Source organism: Mus caroli, unplaced genomic scaffold (genome assembly GCF_978045245.1).
Source record: "Mus caroli unplaced genomic scaffold, Mus_caroli_1 scaffold_2, whole genome shotgun sequence".
NCBI classification, from domain to species: Eukaryota; Metazoa; Chordata; class Mammalia; order Rodentia; family Muridae; genus Mus; species Mus caroli.
The window spans coordinates 5,658,482-5,678,957 of NW_028227257.1; the positions used below are offsets into that span (position 1 = coordinate 5,658,482).

General features: G+C 50.4%; 1 protein-coding gene across 1 annotated transcript; it reads left to right on the forward strand.

Moving 5' to 3' along the window:
• Positions 1 to 526: 526 nt before the first annotated feature.
• Positions 527 to 15,745, forward strand: Apcdd1l (APC down-regulated 1 like). Its single transcript, XM_085835234.1, is given in 9 exon segments — positions 527 to 537; positions 1,600 to 1,643; positions 6,754 to 6,849; positions 6,852 to 6,891; positions 9,653 to 9,929; positions 14,974 to 14,982; positions 14,984 to 15,131; positions 15,134 to 15,581; positions 15,583 to 15,745. Coding segments are annotated over 9 exon segments (1,236 nt in total).
• Positions 15,746 to 20,476: the final 4,731 nt, after the last annotated feature.

Here is a 20,476-nt window from a genome sequence, read left to right on the forward strand (position 1 = left end):
TCCCTTCCTTTCCTCTACAGTATTGCCAAGCGAGTCCCCCTGTCTCATTAGGACCAGGTTCTCCTTTCTTTCTCTTAATGCCACTCTCAGCACAGTGCCTGGTTGCTGCCCTAGAAATAGTCCTGGAAAGTTCTCAGACTAACACTCCCCAGTTCTCCTTTCCCCAGTTAAATGCAGGAGCACTTCCTCTCACTATGAGCAGCATCCCCTGTTGCCTTGTACACACCTCTTCCTTCTCTCAGGAAGTGGCTGTCAGGGTCAGACTAGTGGTAGATTTGTAGCTGTTGGGACTTCTGAGGAAGGGCATTAAGTAACAGCATTCCCAGGATTCACGGCCCAGGCAAGGGGAGGGTGGTGCCATGTGAAAACACTGGATCCCGTCAAGGGCTGGTTCCAGATGCCAAGCCCTCTGTGTACTACTTGCCTTGGAGCCTGCTCTACCGAGGGTGGGGTTCCATAAAAATGCCTGTACACCATATAAAGTCACAGATACAACATCACCGGTTACTCATGGCGTCAAAGAGCCATGGTCGAAAGGTAAAAAGCAATAGGTGAAATTAACCATAGCATCTTGTTACCTAGCCGCGACATTACAAGTGATGATGGGGACATTGGATGTTCAGACCTTGCATAGACTTCACAGCATGACGTCAAAGTTGGGTGCTGTGTGGTTTACAACCACAGATCCATTTAGGTTAGGTCGGTCACCTCCTAGCGATGGGTGGGCCACTGAATGGAACAGAACCCCAGCTTAGGAATGGAGGGTGGGTCTTCTTTAGACAATAGGGTGGGGTTGGGGGTCCAGTAGGTTTCTATTCAGACTCTGGTCCTGCAGCCCTACTCTGTGCTCTGTGTATAAATCAAATTTCCCCTCCCTTCTTTCCTTCCCTTCTATTAGTTCTGCAAAGTGAATTCAGAAGATCTTTTGCTATCTGGGAAAGGTTAAACAAACAAACAAACAAACAAAACCTGACCAGGTCATTTGGAGAAAACACTGGAGATGAACTACAGGCACACCCAGTGTCCTGGTTAGTGGGGCTTTGGGGAACAAGGCACTGATAACAATGGTCTACACTTTGCAAACTAAAGTCTGCACCCAGGAGCAGTAATGAGTGGACACAAGAGCTTCACTGACCCTCGGAAGAGACGGGCAGCTCTCTTCCTTACAGCACAAGCCAGCTATAAACTCAGGACAAGTAATGGCCTCCAGAACAGGAAACACATAGGTCAGGGCTTACAATGGTAGGCAAGGATGTTACCAGGTCTCAAGGAGGCCTGGAGTCTATTAGTAACCACCAAGACAACTATCCTCAACAGTGGGCTTAGTAATGAAGTCCAAACTGTAGACTGGCCAACCCGGCGCCTTTTGACACAGTAAAGTGAAGTCACTCATTACTCTTGCCACAAGGAACGGGTCAAACTCAATCAAGAGAAAACACTAGTTCCAGACAAAGGGACTCTGTGAAGTGACTGTCCAGTATTCTCCAAAAGTGCCATGGTTGGGAAAGATAAAACCAAAGACATGTGGAAAAGACATGACAATTAAATGCCTGGCCCTAAAACTTGTCATAAACGTGGCAGAGAGTGAACCTGGAACAGGCTGTTGACTACACTCTACTTCCTGGTTTTGATCATCATTGGATGTCTGAGTAGATCAGATGGGAACCCTCAGAGTAGCTAGGCAGAGGGTATACCAGAACTCTACTGCTTCTGCAACATAGTCGAAAATGGTTCCCAGAAATGACAAGTCAAAACACAAAAGCAAATAGGAAGGAGATACCTAATCGCTGGTGTGGAAGGGCGTGGGAAGTGGGTCAGAGAGCAGAAGGGCTGTGCCAGGCATGGCTCTTCCGATAGATGTGGGGTTACAGTGCCAGCCTAAGAGTCAGCACAAGAATCAGTGAAAGATGAGGCCACATGGCAGAGTGGCCTTGTGGGATCTGCCGGGTAAGGGAAAAGAGAGAGTCTGCAAATCTCTTGGACTAGGAGAAAGCTAGGCTGGAGAGCTAAGGACACTGCGGAAGCCTGGGATGGTAGGGACTATCATGTACTCTTCCTTAGAGACACTCAGAGTCATGGTGGCTCTGTGTTATAGGTATCAGTCTCTTCAAGAAAGACTTCTAACTCTCATGGGCAATCCTGTAAATCTAGAACCCTCCAATAGGGGTGTGTGTGTGTGTGTGTGTGTATGTGTGTGTTTCTGTGTGCTGTGTATATGTCTGTGAGTGTGCAATAGGGGTGTGTGTGTGTGTGTGTGTGTTTCTGTGTGCTGTGTGTGTGTGTGCGCTGTGTATATGTGTATATGTCTGTGAGTGTGCAATAGGGGTGTGTGTGTGTGTGTGTGTGTGTGTGTGTTTCTGTGTGCTGTGTGTGTGTGTGCGCTGTGTATATGTGTATATGTCTGTGAGTGTGCACACGTGTGTGCATGCTCAGCGTGCATGTTTGCAAACATCTGTGTACAGGTGTGTACATGCACACTCATGAAGAGACAACTGTCTTCCTCAGTGACTCTCAACCTTATTCTTTTGAAAACCTTTCTCTCACGGAATTCGTAGCTCACTAAATCTTTACTAGACTGGCTGGCCAGTGAACTCGAGCCAACTTCCTGTCTCCACCATTCTTCCCACCAGCTCTGGGTTTACAGAAACACCCGGTCACATCTGGTTTTCCACATAGGTGCTAGGGATCCAAACTCAGATTCTTAAGTGCTCTTAGCTCTCTCAGCCCTCTCTTCAGTCTTCTACTCTTGCTTTTCTGAGGATTAGGCAGCCAGAGCAGAGAAGGTCTCCACTGTCCTACACACACACAGACACACACACACACCACCACCACCATCATCATCATCTCTCATCCTACCCTTTTCAGGGCTGGGCAAGCAGGCTTTCCAAGCCTCCACTGCTTATCTGAAGAATGTTAATACCCTCAGGTCTTAGGGGTGACTTTGGTGAGAAGCAGGCAAGCATAGTGGATTCCATCCATGGGAAATATATAGATGATGTCCATTCATAGTAACAGTGAGGTTGCTAGTTGCAGGCTCCGAGGAGAGGGGAGTGGTGGATGTAGAGAGCAAACTTCCTTACATGGTGACTGGATAGCTGGAACTAGACAGAGATGATAGCTGCCTGGGATTGTGATCATTCTAAATGCCACCAGATTGAGTGCTTTAAAATGCCTAAAGGGGTGCATTTGGAATGGGATGATCAGGTTTTGTTTGTTTGCTGAGGCAGAGTCTCTATACTCCAGGCTGACCTTGAACCTGTGATTAGACATATATATGCCACTGTATCCAACCGTGATTATTGTATTAGATATGTTTTACTGCATTTTTAAAGTTGTCTAAATGGGTTTAATTCCTTAGCACCCATGTTGTTGTTTTTTTAAAAAAACAAACAAAAAAAGAAAGGAAGGAAGGAAGGAAGGAAGAAAGAAAGAAAGAAAGAAAGAAAGAAAGAAAGAAAGAAAGAAAGAAAGAAAGAAGAAAGAAAGAAAAGAAAAGAGTGCCTATCTACTTGGTGAATTCCAATCTACAAAGAGACCTGCCTCGAAAATTAAATTAAATTAAATTAAAACAGAAAAAGGTGAACAATGTCCAAAGAATTACAGCCAAGGTGTCCTCTGTCCTGTACATGTATGTGCATACACACATCTAAGAGCTGGCTTGTTAATACTCATCTCTCTACCCAACACTTAGGAGGCTTAATAAGGAGGATCGTGAGTTCCACGTCAGTCTCGGCTCCTAGCAGGTGTGAGTTGGTACTACAAAAGAAGAAGGAAAGAGAAAGAGAGAAAGAGAGAAGAGAAAGAGAGGAATAGAGAGAGAGAAAGAAAGAGAGAGAAGAAAGAAGCAAGCATCTTTGAGAGGCAACGTCCTCGTAGTGACAGCAGCTAAATCTCTCTACCACTCTGAGATTCTGCATCCTCAACTCTTGGATGTGGCTGTGAATGGTCCTGAACTCCAAATGGCCATGCAGATGGCATTCCCCGGCAATGGCCAGACAGAAGATGTTTCCCCCAAGGCTGGAGTGCCACAGCATGGCATAGATCTAGCCTCCAACCTAGGTGACTCCCAAGGAATGGGCTCTTTAGATGTGAGGACCTCAGGGCATCTCTAGAGCCCCGCAATCAAGGACTCAGGTAGCATCCACACTCCCCACAGCCACAAACATACCCCATATGGTGTTTGTGCAAGTAGCCTGTCCCTAGTGTTCTAGCTCCCGCTAACACATCGGGCCATGGCAGATCATATTTTCAGCTCTGGGAGCCTGGTCCAAGCAGTTGGGTACTGTAAATTTAATTCTGCAGGTAATTTGAACGATGCTATCTAATTTCAAATGTCCCCGCTCTTATGAGTGCAAAAGCAACATAATTTTTAATTAGTGGGCAAACAGTAAATACTGAACGGCAGTAAAGTGGACACCACTGTTAATTAAAAATCCATGGTTGATAAAAATCAATTTGGTCCTTGCTTTCAGGTCCCTGTAAAGAGTTCTGTGACCCAGCCATGGCCCCATCTGCCGGTAGTGGTTCAGCTAGTTAAGACTTTCCTGTGGGAGAAGAGGAGAAAAAGTGGGGGGGGGGGAGAAAGGAAAGAAAATCGAGGTCTGTCCCAAAGCTGTGAAGGGGCAACGGCGTGAGACTATTTCTAACTATTAGTTGGGTTGGTGGTTGATTTTTTTTTTTTAACAAACTTTACATTGAGGTTATGGGAAGCCAGCATGGCTGGCCTCTGGGGCTTTCTTCACAAAAGTCCCCATTGTACGGGGCTTTGTGTGTGCATTCGTGTTCTGAAGACAAAAAGGTCTGACTATATATTATAGTCTCCCAACGTAATTAAATCCTTTACTTCTCGCAGAAGAATAACATGCACGAAAGCCCACTTGGGGGAAATAGCATCTGTAGCTTTGTGACAGAGCGTGACATCTCTTCTCGGTGCCTTCGGGGAGGGTGTGAGGGCTTCCTTCCCAACAGAGACAGCATCTCTTCCGAGGACCAGAGATTCATGGAGACAACCACTCTCTCATTTTCAGAACCCGTGTGCTATTTCACTGTGAAATGTAAGCTTCATTTCCCAACCAGGCAAATAAGGCTGACCCCTCCGGAGTCTTCTCTGCTCCCATCTGTTCACCAAATCAACACTTTGCGACAGGTTTCATTGACACCGGTGATGTTCAAATTAACCTGCAGAATTGAATCCAGAGAATCCAGCAGCTTCCGACCATGACTGTGGCTCAGAAGCATCACAATGTTCTCTGGCTGACAGCTTAGACAAGTCCGTCTCGGTCCGGGACTCGTGGGCTCAATAGGGATACCCATACATTGACCATAGTGATCTGGTTCAGGTCATATTGATACTGTGCCAAGTTAATTCTGAACACCCCATCTTCTATCTTGCAAGACTTCGGTAGCCTTGGTTCCCCAAGTGACGATGTGCGCACATTAAGAAGACACCTTGCCTTGGTGACTGTTTGGTTTTGTTTCTCCTGCTTGTCTGACCACGATCAACAAATCCATTGATCTCTAGGGCCAAGGGCCACACTCAGATCTTTACTCTCCACACATGTGTCCTGCACTCTGGATCTCCAACTCAACTCCCGGTGTTCTCACTGGTGACCCAAATGAGGAGCAGACACCCTGTCAGGCTTGAATCTGACAACCTGGGCTCCAGTTCCGACTTTTCTTGGTGAGTGCCACAAACCCACGGAACTGAACCATCAAGCCACAAAAGATGGCTGCAAAGATCACAGGACATACCACAAAACCACGTGGGTCCTTACTTGATCTGTGACACCATTACCCTCATTACTAGCTACAGCACTCAGCTTTCTCAGCTAGTGACAGGGTCCCCAGAGATTCTGCATGTGACTCCAGATCCCAGGAACATAAACTTCCCTGAGAGATTGCTGGGCACAGAGAATTTGGGGTCCAAGTGTAGAGCAGATAGAGCTCTGAGGGGGGAAAATGGGCTTCCCCTGGCCTCCCCTCAAGCACCGCTGGAAACCTGCAGTGGGGAAGGGATGGGAATATACTGTGAGAGAGTTTCTCTACCCCATCTGCAGCCTTCCCTGGAGGCCCTGGCTGGCCAAGGTTCTCTGAGCCCCTCCCAATCCACTTGGGCCCCAGGCTCAGTGGGAAGGGCTGGGTTGGCAAGCCTGATCCAGTAGCTAGCGTCTGGGATCAGAGGCCACCATGAGAATAGTCACTGCTGTAAGATTTGGACACTGCTCACACTAGCATCCTGCCATCCAGGCTGTCTCAGTTGCCCTTCTGAGTTGGAGTTGACAACTCTAAAGGGATTACAGCTCCTTAGCTGAAGTCTTGAGTTCAATTCTGAGCAGCAGTTAGGAGCTGTGGGGAGCTGCCCCCCATGCCCTTGCCAGCCCATCCTGGGGTCACCAGAAGGACCCCTGATGCTTAGTTCATCCTCAGACAGCTCCCTCGAGGTGGTGCTGGCTCCTGGCCAGGCTTAGGTAAGAGGGCCTGGTGGGATACGGTCTATGTGGCTGCTCTCCGGCTCAGGTTCTCGTCTCCCGCCACGCACTCAGTGAGCACTGAATAGACCCTGGTCTGTGGCCTACTACAGAGAAAGGGACAATGACAAGCCTGCTGCATGCAGTCAGCAAGCATCTGGGTTTCTGGAACCTGAGGCGGGCAGTGCAGCCTGCTTGGCCCCTGACACAGGGCGAGCAGACAGGCCAGGCAGCACACATGGTGCCTGTGGATCAGGTCTCTGACCAGGTTCTTTCTCCTTCACAGCTAGCGCCAAAGAAACAGCTGGGACTTCAGGGGGTGGCTATCTACACTGGGAGCCCCAGTGTCAGCAGCCAGTGCCTAACGGTATGCCCATCAGTGTGGTCCTGCTCCCACACCCACTGGGCCCTGGATCTCAACTGGGTAAGACTCCCTTAAGCTGCCAACCATGTACTGCTGGGCTGAGTGGGAGATGTCTCCCTCTGAGCCTTGGCATTGACTTCTGTGAAGTTGAGTCGATTCTCCTGGGTCCCCAGAGGCTGCCTTCCAACCTGGGTGCTTGTTTTCTCTCCTCTGAACCTGGCATCTGGAGGAGGAAACTGTCAGGCATCACGTCCAGCCAACAAGGGTAAACTGAATGATACATGCAGCCTGTTACACACACACACACACACACACACACACACACACACACACGCGCGCGCACTCAGGCTTGCCTCTGTTGAGCTGGTGCACTGGGCGCACAGTAGGGTATGTGCTAAAGAGGCAAACGGGGATGTGTATAGTGTACATTTAGCATGGCACTAACTGTGCTGCAAAGCGGAAACGGAGGGTATGGTAACAAATGTCCTAGAGGGTCCCTGGAGATGGTGACATCTGGTTGAGAGAAGTCCCCATTCTGAGATCCACAGGAAGATGGGTCAGGCAGAAAGCACAACTGGCTCAAAGAACGGAGTCAGGAAGTAACTGGGCAGAGAGAACCCAAGGTTCCCACCCAGTTCTCCTGCCCTGCAGCCATCCACCCTCATCTGCCTTAAGCATCAAGTCACCCTCCCTCCCAGGCTGGGAGCTGAGGGGGAGTGTGGCTTCCTCGCTTATTCCCGCACCCCGCCCCCCCCCTCCTCACACCCCCTGGGTCTCCTCAGCCCTTTCCATTCTGAGGTCAAGGACTGAACTTGCCCTGTCCTCCACATGCCTCCTGAGCTCATGAGGAAATGTGCCTGCCAAACATCTGCTAGCGCTTTGGGTGCCGGGAGGAGGTAGGGCGCTGGCTCTCCAAATTGCTCCTAGCACTTTTCCCAGGCTCTGGGCTGCAGCCCTACCTTATTCAGCCCAACTGGGATGTAGGCAGCTCCTAGCAGGGTCACTGAGTGCACAGAGAGGGAACGTTATGTCGTCCATTCTGGCCTGCAGCAACACTCCGGAGCAGTTCTAAGAAACTTCTAGAACTTTCTTCCTAGAAAGCCCTACTGTACTCTCCAAATAGGCCTTGTTGCTTTCTGAGAGGCATGTAGAAAGGGGTCAGTAGGGCTCAGACTTCGAGATGGTAGTCCTGGATGTTCGAGGAAGGTCATTCCATACTGCAGGCCCCATCTGAGGTTCTCAAATGTACAGGGTGAGACTTCCCTCACTATAGCAACCGCCTGTTCTATTAGCAACTTACAATTTTTCTTCAGACCAACTTACTTTTATGTACTTAAACATATTCATGCATCTTTACAACCTTATTGGGGTATAATTGGCATACAGTAAACAGTACACATTTATAGTGTGATATAATTATTTTTAAAGGATGCCTAACATCGCTGTGGATGCCGAGAACAGCCACTCGCCGTAAATAAGAGGTAACTGTGAAGAGACTCAGTGAAACAAAACCACATAATTGGGTTCTCTCTAGATTCATGGCCCATCTCAGCCTCAGCGTCTGCTCTCGCTGGGAGAAAGGGAAGCTGGGGCTTAAGACTCATTAGGCCTCGGCGGAGGCTTTCTCCGTCATGTTAGCAGAGAGCCTGAAGGAAAACTGGGAGCCATTTTCTGCTTGGATGATAACAACTTAAGTATGAAATCCATATTAAGATGGCAACCCAGGTGGGCACCAGGGAATGAGGGGCGTCCCCTGCCACCCACAGCAATGAGGCCTTGGGAAGGTTTTCTATCCTTGGCTATGACTATGGGGCTGGGAGTCAGTTTGTTCCTTTCCACTTCTGCACACCCCAGGGCCTGGTTACTCAGCTAGCAGACAAGAGCCTGAAGTCCAGGTCAGCTGACCACCTCTCTCTCTCTCTCTCTCTCTCTCTCTCTCTCTCTCTCTCTCTCCCTGTCTGTCTCTCTGTCTCTATCTCTCTGTCTTATCTCTCTGTCTCTATCTGTGTGTGTGTGTGCACACATGCACACGCACAAGTGCAGAGGTAGGTTGTCAGCCATTCTCCACCTTAGTTTTTTGATACACTCTTTCATGGGATCTGGGACTCTCCATCCAGCCTTAGAGAGATCCTCCTTCTCTACCTCAGAGCTAGGACTATAGGCACACACCACAACTGCTTTTCACTGTGTGGACAATGAAGATGAAACTTGGGGGACACTATGGTCCTGTGGCAAATACTTTACCCACTGAGCTATCTTTCTGGTCTTGTTTCGGTATAGTCATTTTCACCAACAGCAATGCAGGGTGGCTGGCCCAGATCCTCCAGCAGCCTGCGACCCCTAGAGTATGTGTTGTCGGGCCCTGGAAACAGCTTGCTACTGGAGGATGAACCAGGGAAAGAGGGCACTGGTCAGAGAGAGACACTTGAGAGATGTCCCTCTGCTCAGCGTCTCTGTCCTTCCCTCGGGAGGTAATCCAGGACAGTACTGGGAGCCTGGCACTAGACTAAGAGACAGCGACCAAAGCCCCAGTTAGGACCATGAGGTTTGACCAGAAGGAGAACTGGAGACCTTTTATGAAGATGACAAGATGGAGAAGTCCTCCCACCCTACCCCCACTGGGGAAACTGAGGCTATGGGGCCCAGGCTTGAGTGAAAGAGGCTGGGGATGCCAAAGCTTAGCTCAGAAAGAGGGGAACACCCAGGTAGGTTTTCATTTCTCTGCTCAACACACATCTCTGCCCCAGCAGTGTTTCCAATTCATGTGCCAACACCATGCTACCTCTATCCAGATGCCAGACCCCATTGCTGTGGGTGGCAGGGGACGCCCCTCATGTACAGGACGGCCGCCCCTAGGCCAGGCCTGGCTGCCAGGGATGCTGTATAAGCTGCTGAGCTCCCAGGTCCCAGGTGACTGCATGGTGGCCCTGGGCTTCAGCATGCATGAACTCAGTCTGCTGCACCTGCAACGTCACATGCAGCCTGGCGTGGCACCCCATCTAGTCGAGGAGTTGTTCCTTGGGGATGTCCCCACAGACTGGGCAGAGAGACAGCACTGCCGTCCCACTGGCTACCAGTGTCCCCTGCAAAGTGCACTGGTGAGTATGAAGCCCTGTGGGGATGCTCTGGCACCAGCCCAGCAGGTCCTATAGTCAGATCCTGATAAGGGTCTGCCCCACTCTTCACACTGCCCTCAGCTCTGGTCAGCTAACCTCAGGACATTAGTACATTCCAGTACCTCTGTGTGAGCCTTCTGGTCTCCACTTCTGCAGGGCTAGATGAATTTTGTAGAGAATAACACAGTTCACCCTCCTTACCCTAGCCATTCTTGGCATGCATCTCCTGGGTTTGGGCTTCATGATTCTTGCAAGACCCCATGCCTGTCCCTGCAGGGCACAGTGGCTCAGGCAGGTTTCTTCCTGTTTGGTCCTGTTTACCTGGTCCCTCTATTCCCCACTCTGCACATCTCCTAACACCCAGCATCCCTGCTGTTAGGGAGCCTGCCTGTCACCTCCTCGAGGGCACTAAGCCCTTTCTCAGGGAAGATCTGTGGCACCACCCAGCGTGGGGTCTGGCATCTGGATAGAGGCAGCATAGTGTTGGCACATGCATTGGAAACACTGCTGGGGCTGTGGTTCTCTCTTAGTGACATCCTTCAGGAGCCCAGGGTGACCAGGGGACAAACCACTGATGTGTATGTGCACACGTGCTGATGTTATAGGGTGTAGCATCAAACTCCACACACGTTATGGAGTTAGTATAATGAACAGAGGTGGGGTTGGGCTGTGGGCAGAAACTCTCACTACTGAAGCTTAGTGGAAACAAAGGAGGTGGGTGGTGTTTAGGACTGTGGATTGGGACCTGGGCCTCTGTGGGTCCCTGTGAGGCCTGTGGTCCTTTGTTCCTGTCTTCCTTTGTTTCTTTTTTTCTTTCTTTCCTGTTGTTGTTGTCATCATCATTGTTTGAGATAGACCTTCTCTGTGTAGTTCTAACTGTCCTGGAAGTCACTCCTTAGACCAGGTTGTCCATGGACTTAGAAATCTGCCTGCCTCTGCCTCTCAAGTTGCTGGGATCAAAGGTGTGCTCCACCACTGCCTGACTTTTTTTTAAAAAAATGTTGTTCTCATTTCTAACACATGGTCTATGGGCTGATCCCCAGAATAGAGAGGCTCTAGCTATAGTGATCAGCCCCTCCATGAGATTCCAAAGAGACCCCAAGGCGGTCATACAACTTCAACTATATGGAAGCACCATGCTGTCCCTAGACTGTAGAAGAATGGGGCTGTCAGCCTAAGGATGGGATTGGTAGAGCTGTTGATGCTGAGACCCTCTCTGGCAGCTCTTAATGCCTGAGCACCCTCCTCAGAAAAACATTGAGAAAAATCTTTTGAAAATTTAAAAGGCATTGGGCAGCACTCAGGATACAGAGGCAGGAGGATCTTTGGTTTGAGGCCAGCCTGGTCTACAGAGTGAGTTCTAGGACAGCCAAGGCTACACAGAGAAAGCCTGTCTCAAAACAACCAAAGGGGAGGGGGGGTGAGAGAAGAAAGGAAAGGAAAAGGAAAAGGAAAAGGAAAAGGAAAAGGAAAAGGAAAAGGAAAAGGAAAAGGAAAAGGGAAAGGAAAGGAAAGGAAAGGAAAAGGAAAAGGAGAGGAGGAAGAGGAAAAAAGGAAGGAAGGAAAGGAATGAAAGAAAACAAAAGTAAAATATAGAAGGCATTGTCTTTAAATGGAAGCCACTTACACTGAAATAGCCTTCAGATGTGAAGCTGTGACATTGGGTAGCTGAGAACAGGAATTCTTTCTTCACTGTCAAGTCCAAGCAGTAGTGATAAGTGCAATGTCTGGAACACGGACGAGGGACAGGCTGACACTCAGGGGCAGCTGGTGACACTGGAAGAATACTGCTTATTGTTAATAGAGATGAAGGCAGATTAGGACTCTGGGTCAGGAACGTCTGACCAGCGTACCCCATATTTATTTAATCAGGTTAAGCATGGTAGCTCACATCTGCCATCCTAGCACTTTGGAGGCAGAGGCAGGGAGTTCTCAAAAAAAAAAAAAAAAAACCAACAGAACAACAAAGTACAAACAAATGGACAGAGAGAGGGAAGAGAATAAATTCAGCTCTCTCTCAGGAGCTGTTTGAACCTTGGGCCATCCAGCCATCACAAAGCATATATTGAGTGCCTACTGTGTACTGTACACTCAGTTGCAAAGCTAGCTGGGGCAACTGCTGCTCCCCCATAGCAACCGCCTGTGAGAATCCCAGGGGTGAACACTAGTGAGGAGAGTCCAAGCCCACCTGCCTTCCTTACACTTTCCAAGGGTCCCCAAAACCCAGGATCTGGGAGGCAGAGAAGCAACACTGCTGACCAGAAAGAGAGCCTCAAGGTTCTTACAAAATGGCCTCAAAATAAATCGCTTTCCACTGAAAACTGCCTCTGCTCCTCAAGCCTTAATTCAGGGGAGGTGAGTTCCAAGAGACACCATAAAAGCTGACCGGGTCCCCTCTCCTGGGAAGAGTTCAGGGGCCACTATCCCTTCCCTTCCTGCCACCTGGCCAGTCCCGGTGGCCTCCACAGGCTGGAAAAGTGATTGAGAAACAAGACACATAGAAAGATGTCATTGCAGACCAGCGCCAGATGCACAGACATTAAATTAAAGGTCTGCTCAGCCACCCCCCTCCTGGGGAGGGGGAGGAAGATCGTTTGAGAAAAGGAAACGCTGCAGTCAAATCCCCAAATAGTGCCTCTGCTCTCGGGGGGCCGAGCCTTGCCCACGACCCAAACCAGATGGTAAACACTGAACATTTTTAGAAGTTAATTTAAAACCAATTTGATCCCCAAATTTATCACCCGGATATAGAATACTAATCAATCAGTCCGTGCTCTACCACAGTCATCACCTCTGGGGCTTAATTAGGAATTGGTACGTGCCATGGGAGAAATGGCGTGCGTGGTGGAATGGGCTCACATCAGTATGAAGTTGGCAAGTGTGAGTCTGGGGGCTTTGTCTGTTAACACATTGGCCTCTGTTGAGGACACCCTGGAGACTTTCAATGGGGACAAGAACATTGTGTTATACTCTTTAGCCGCCCCTGAACAGGAAATGCCTCTTCTGTCCCCTCACCCACCTGCTCTGCCCCCAATCACTTGTCCCCCATGACCAGTCAGCTCCTGCAATGTCCCTCTGCACAGGGATCATACACATATAAGGTCACGCGTGTGTCCCCGTGAGTGTGGCAGGAAAGAACGACTCGGTATTATTTCAATGCTGTGCATTTGGTCCTGTCAATACACATTAGTGTGAGCACAGTTCAGAATGTAGGTTAAAAGGCCTAAATTAGAGGGAACTTTTATCAGCCAGCTTCCCAATTACCAACACTCTGGCTAACTGCCACTGCCTCCTCCATCACAAACAAGTCTGTCGCCATTTACCAGGGATTTAAAGTGCCTTCCAGTCCTCCGGGTCAGAATCCCCCCAAAAGCAGCAGCTAGGCCTGATGGTGTTCATCTGTTATCTGAGCCCCGTGGAAGCTGAGACAGAAAGGACTGCCTGGAGTTTGAACTCGGCCTCAGCTATATAGCAAGGCTCTCTCAAAATAATAATAATGAGAGATAATAAGAATAAGAATAACATCCAGAAATAAAACTTGATATAGGGTCATGTGCTATAGAAATAGAATGTCAGCCGCCTCACAGGAATAAATATTAATAGTAAGAGCTTTGAAAGGGTGGCAAGCCAAACAAGAAATAAATAAATAAAGTCCTCCCCCTTGCCTTTCCTGCTTGGGCCTCAGTTCTGTTCCCTCAGGAACAGCGGGAACAGGGTTGTCTGCCAGCTTCCAGGTCAGCGCTCAACAGTGGCTATCCCAGGCCATCACGTTTTCAGAGCAGAAGGCTATGCGTTGACTTCTGGGCAGCATCTCCCTTTAAGGAAAGACGAAGGAAAAGCGAGGGGGTGGGAGGAGACAGGAGTCTCTGTCCGGTTCGTTTTTTGGCCTCTACTAGACTTTCTCACTCTAGAATGTAGACGGGCCACTTCCACCCAGTGAGATTTAGTGTTTCCTGTTGATGGGCGTTCACTCACCTCAGCAAAGCTGAGCCTGGGGTGACTTCAAGTAATCAAAAGCCAGAAAAAAAATGCTTCAAGAGCAGGGTCTCCAACGCAACTTGTTTTGTCTGCTGTAATATACGCTGGAGGCAGGGCATGGTGGTTCCTGCTCTCAATCGCAGCACGTTAGAGACATAGAAGAATCAAGGCGTGTCAGGCCAACCCGAGCTACAAAGCAAGGTCAAGCAGAGGGAAGGACCAGCAGGCCAGGAAGATGAGTCCTGTTGACAAGTGTGGGGTCAATGGAGAGACTCTGCCTCAGAATATGGTGACATGTGCTATGAGGAAGACTCCCCTGGTCAACGTGAGGCCTCCACATGTGCCTGCACACACAGGAACATACACCCTCACCCCACATCTACACACACACACACACACACACACATACACATCATACACAGAAACCATGCTGGCGTTGCTGCTCCCTGGACAGAGGACGTGCAAACTGCCATGCAGCTCTGGGACAGGTCCTGTGGGGCAGTGTGCAACTGTGGACAACTGTGGCAGGCCATCCAGCCTCTGAGTGTCACTGTTTTCTGTCAAACAGTGGCAGGAGGGGTTCAGCATAACCCCCTAGCATTAGGCCAGGCAGGCTACCTGGGCAAGGCTTCTTCTAACCCACCTAGATACGTCAGTGGGTTTCTCGTCCTTTCAGCAAGTGTGTGTTTACAGGGAGTCTGGGAGTTGGGGGGCATCAGGACCTCAGCCTAGAGAGTTTTTGCAACTTCCTGTCTAGAGCAGAAGGGAAGGAGGGAGAGGAAGACCAACATGAGGAGGTGACTGGACAGGGCTGGAGGCTGCTTTACAAACTTCAGGCCATTGGTGGGCTCAGGCCCCCTCAGGGAAGAGGGTGACTTTGCTTTCTAAGTCCAAGGACACCCAAGGACACCTGAGGGCAAAGACAGCTGGCAACCAGTAAGTGGGACTCACCTGTACCTGACTAGGCTTGGGGCCCTGCACTGGGCGACCATTCCGGTTAATGCCTGGCTCTCCCTGCTGCCTGACGACTCTATTTCAACTTTGGCAGCACCACACTCCCTCCGCCCTGCCTGGCTTGCAGTCTTGTTGTCCGTTCTGACCAGTACCACCCGCCTGTGCTGCCTTCCCGGCCAGCTCTGCCACTGCGCCTCGGTGGCCACTGGATCAGCATGAGCTGTGAAGCAAGGCCAATGGTGCTGTTCCTCACATGGGCTTCAGATTTAACGACCACCAATGCTCCTGGGAAGGGTACTACCATCATTTCTCTGACCCTGCCTGCCGCCAGACTACCTTCACGGTGTTTGCAGCTGGCCACTACTCCAGAGGTAGCCCGTCCTCCAGGGTCCATGGTGGCACTGAGCTGATGTTTGAGGTTACTTGGGTCCATGTGACCCCCATGGACCAGGTCACTACAGACATACTCCACTGCTCCAAGCCAAGCAGCTGTGGTGGCCCAGGGTTCTGGTCAGTAGGTACTGAGAGGGACGTCACAGCCACCAATGGGTGCCTGCCCTTCGGCATCAGGCTCCCACATGTAGAGTATGAGCTGTTCAAAACGGAACAAGACCCCCATGGGCAAAGCCTGCTCTTCATTGGACAGAGGCCCACAGATGGATCCAGTCCTGACACTCCTGAGAAATGTCCTATCTCCTTCCAGCCCCAACCCCCTCTGCAAGAGGCAGGCCCAAGAAGCCCCCAGGCCCTCACAGCAAAGGCCTCCAATGCAGAAGCTCCCCATTGGGTGGGCACCATATCTTCCTGTCATCTCTCTCCCCATGATACTCCTGACTCAAGGACTGGCCCTCTTTGAATGGCTATGACATCAGCCTTTAACTTCTGGGTAGCCCCTTGAACACTGTATGGCCCTCCTACAGACAGCCACCTGGCTCTGTGTTGTTACCGCATTCAGGGGAAGGTCAGCCCTTCTCCGTTGCTCTGTCTTGGATGGACATCGACCCTGCCACTTCTAGTCTAGCCTGTATTCAGGGGTGCAGACCACAGACCTGGATATGGCTGCAAAATGTGGTTTCTAAAACCCTACTGCTAGTTTTAATCCTGTCGCTGAGGTTGGTGTCAGTCTACCGGCCCTTCGTCACCTTGGGTATTGAGACAGAGAGAACATTGTCTGATGGTGCCCAAGGTGCTTCCTTCCGCTTGGCCAGGTTCTGGGTTGCGGTGTAGAGATCATTAATTTGAATTTAGCAATACAAACTCAAGCCAGGGCATGAATTAAAGATGCAGCTTGGGGCTTTCAGTGCCTCTCCGCTCTCTGGTAAAGGCCTTGTCTCTCTGGGGCCAGCCAGCTTTCTTGAGTTCTGCCTGTTGGCATCTTTGGGCATCTGCCTTCGCTTCTGTAAGTCAGACCTCAAGCTGGCAACACAGCACACGGATAAATCCAGTCCTCAAGGGCCACAGAGCACGGAAAGAGGGCTTGATCTGAGCTGAGACCTTGGCCTCTCCCCGCAGGCTGCGGCCTCTAAGTCTCCCTCGCCCACGCCTAGCGCCTGCAAGCTTAGGGCTAGCCAAGCGGGGGCACAGTCCACGGAGGAAAGTGCATCTCTGCCTTTGGAAACTAATTAATACTAATGATAGCTGCAGCACAATGTGCTCTGTAATTAGCCCTTCATCTTCTTCCAGAATCTGCCGCTGTCAACAGACGGGGAGGAACACAGCAAGCATCTTCGGGAGTGCCCCAGGGGGAGGTCAGGGCCAGGAGGCTGCATAGCAACATCTGGAGGCAGGACCCAGCAAGCCTGACCCCCCAATGTCCCCACACCACGACGCTAATATATCGGGTTCTCATCCGCTCAGGGGGGGGGGCTGTCATCATGGTGGGGACCCTGCTCCTAGGCCTAGGCCTCATCTGCACACTGCGAGATTAACTGGTGTCCTAGTGGGCTCAAGGGTTTTCAGGGCTGTGAGACACTTGTTCCCAGCTCCTTCTGCCTCCTCCCACCCGTGTCTCTTATCACAGATCTTGAACAATCCTATATGAGGCTAATGATGCATGCAGAGGAAAGCCCTTGGCCTCTCTGAGACAGTGTGTGGTTCAATCAGGCCAAGGAGACTGTTCTAACTTATTATCCATTCTTCCCTGGGAGTGGGGAGGGGGAAGGCACCAAGTTAATATTCTCTGTGGGTCTCAGACAGCTACGAGTGTTCCTGGCATATTTACCAAAGTACAAGAAATAATTAGATTATTTACAGTCCTGGACTACATGGCAGTGGGGAGGGAGGTTAGCCCTGTGGGGATGACAGTAGGTGTCGAGGACACAGCCATGGCTGAACGAGCCTCTGAGGCTTGAAGCAACCATGCCAACGTTCATCATCAAATTTAAATCTTTTAATAAAGTTAAACAGCCTGAAAAATGTTCTCACTGGTTATTAAAGTCAACCAACGGGACTATAGTTCCAAAGAAAAGACATGTGGGAGAGAGGAGAGAGGAACAAAGCAGGGGTGAAGCCCAGCCTGCTGCGCACTCCCAATACCCCCTCCCTCATCCCTCCATTGTGCCTCCTATACAGAGGAGCACCGAAGCTCTGGCTGTCTGCAGCAGCGTCCAGCCAAGGCTCCCTACACCCCAGATGTGTCTGCCTCTCTGTTTCTTGATCGCAGAAGGGGGCTGGCTGGGGATCTCTGTCACATATCCTCCCTCGGCACTTTTATTCATGTCTCAGACTGAACACTATCTCCTCAAGAAGGTGAGCATTAGTGCCTCCCCCCAAAACATCACCCCCCTCTTCCACCCACCATGGCCACATGTTGATCAGTGTTAGAAGGGCTTTTAATTCATTCATGTCTATCTTCTAGACAGTGTAACCCCACCTCAACATCTTCCCGGTGGGCTCGGAAGTGCCTGGGGCCGGGTGGAAAGGGCCTCAGAATATAGGTGACTCTTGAGGATACAGGGACTGGTGAAAGCCAAAGGCCACTTGTGGCCTCCCTGGTGGGAAAGACTGAAGCAATTTCTCTGTAGCTTCCATATGGAGACATGTGGGCGCAGAGAGGGGCTTGGCACAAGGCTTCACAGTAAGCAGAGGCTTGGGTCAGCTGGATCCCGGCCGGGGACAGAGGTCAGGGCTTTCTAGGAGGAATGTGGGGGCTTCTTGCTATAACAGGGAAGGTCGTTTGGAATGGCTCAGCAGGTCCTGTGCTACCTGGTTACATACGCTAAGTCAGAGGGTGCTTCTGGGCTGGGCTGCGTTCGCTATGCCCACTATGGAGAGAGCTGACAGAAGAAAGCCTCTTTTAGTGAGGAGAGAAGTGGTGGGCAAAGGCCAGGGCCTCGGAACCCCCAGGCCTTGCCACCCTGGCAGAGAGAGACCCAGATGCATTCTCCTTGGCAGAAGGGAAGAGCCTAGTCTCGGTTGTGAGGAAACAAAACAAAATTAATGTTCTCCACTGTGTGTGCAGTCACGTTGACAGGGCGGCAAAGCCCGTGCGGTTGATAATTTCACAGTGCAAGTCCCAGGAGAGCAAAAGAGCTTTTTTTCTTTTTAATAAAAAGTTTAGATTGTACACAGCTCTTGGAGGCCCATTAGCTACCAGACTCTGCCTAGCAGAAGACGTTGTTTCTTTGCTTTTCTCTAAGCGAATGTGTTTAATCTCCCAGCGGTACCACCGAGCTGAGAAGCAGCGTGTGTGTGTGTGTGTGTGTGTGTGTGTGTGTGTGTGTGTGTGCTGCTGACGCTCTCTCGGTGTGTCCTCTCCTGGGAGCCAGGGTGACTCAGGCTCTGGCTGGAGCTTCTGACGCAGGTGGAATTGCATTAGGGCCCTGGCAGGGGCCGGTGCAGGGCCATTAGTCACTGATGAGGGCTGGGGGCAGGGGTTCTTCCCACTTACAGAGGTGTGCTTAGGGTGGCAGCCGTCCACCTCCCGTCTGCTCAGAGCTAGTCACCTGAAGAGATGGAAGACCCACTTCCACAAAGGGCAGAAATCATCTGTCCACACTGGAGGACTCTCCTATAGTCCGGGCAGCCCCCTCCTCCATGCCAGCCATTCTGTGGTCATCCTTGTTTCCTCACAGAGCTCAGCCCACTCCTTCCGGCTCCTCCAGCCCCTGCTCAGCTGGGTTGTCGCCCCCTACATCTCCATCACACATTTATCAACAACATCCTGTTTATTCACATGTTGCTCCAGAACAGCAGACCTCCTGTCAGGGCCCCTGCTGGGCCTTCCTTGTGCAGTGTCACCTGGCCCTGCAGGCGGGAGCTTACCAAACACTGGCTGAATGGTAAATGGTATCCTGTCTGGAGGCTCAGAATGGGCTCAGAATGGGCTCAGAATGGGCTATTAAGTATCTACAAAGCACACACTGGCTTTAAGCACTCTCCATACTGCTTTTTCAGAAAGAATGGACAGAGCCAAACCCAGCATAAGACCTGGAGGACACTTGGCTCTCTTGGGGTAGTTGGTTTTAGAGCATCGAGGGTAACTCCTGTCTCAGATCAGGAGGCCACGGGACCTGACACTGTCCCAGGCACCCCAAGGGACCGAGAGGCCCTGAACCCCATGAAGGAGCCATAGGTCGGTCAAGCCTCCTGCCCTGGCCCTGAAGGCCTGCCCCACAGCAAGTGACTGGCAGAGGGCTCTAGGCCATCCAGCCCCCAATTAGAAAACCAACAACACTGTGCAGACTTGTTGAGGGGGGCCTCCTCCCAGTGTGTTGCCCTTCCTAGGGGGCATTTAATAATTGATACCTTAGTCCTGGGATATCTTTTTAATCTCTTAGATGAAGGGAAAAAGTAACAAGCAAAGGAGGTCTTGTTTGTTAAAAGAAATGCAAGACACCTGAGGAGGGAGTCCGGCTTTCAGACTCTGAGCTGAAGAGGGTCATGGCTGTGTTCCTCTCCCTCCACTTCCTTCAGAAGTTCTAGGCTAAGTAGAAAGGGAGAAGAGAATGTGGCCAGCAAGATGGGAGTGAGACTGAGGCTGGGATGGATAGGTGGTAGCTCGTCCCTGACAGTAGGCCTTGGAGAGTTGAATTCGTAGGTGGTCAGGATGAGGCTCAGAAGCAAGCTCATGTGTCACAGGTCTGGGCTTAGAGAACTGGCTGCCTGGCCAGCTCACGACAACAGAAGAGTAGAAGGGCTGGGCACAGGGCATCTTTGCAGTGCTTCTAAGTGTGTAAATTAAGGAGTTGTGTCCAGCTAGGGCCAGAGAAGAACCAAACCTTCAACCCCTTGGAGTCAGTGACAACCAGGAGCAAGCTATCATACTGAAAATGATATGGGCTGTGAATCCAACCCTAGTGTTAGATAGCGCACAGCATCCTGTTGTCCATGGCTTCCATAGAGGAAGTGAGCAAGAGCATGCAGCCAGGTAGCAGATGGAAGATGTTAACTCTTTAAATATGCACAAAGTCATGTGCTAGACCAGACAAAGGCCTGTGTTTGATTCTAAGCACCACAGAAAACAGAAAAACAAACAAACACCTGCCTTTCCCAGCTTCTTTGGCTGGAAAAAGCAAACATGTATCAAAGAACAATTATGTCCCTAGAGGAAAAAAAAATCTACATCTGCTAAATATGGTAATGAAATAGGAGGGGCA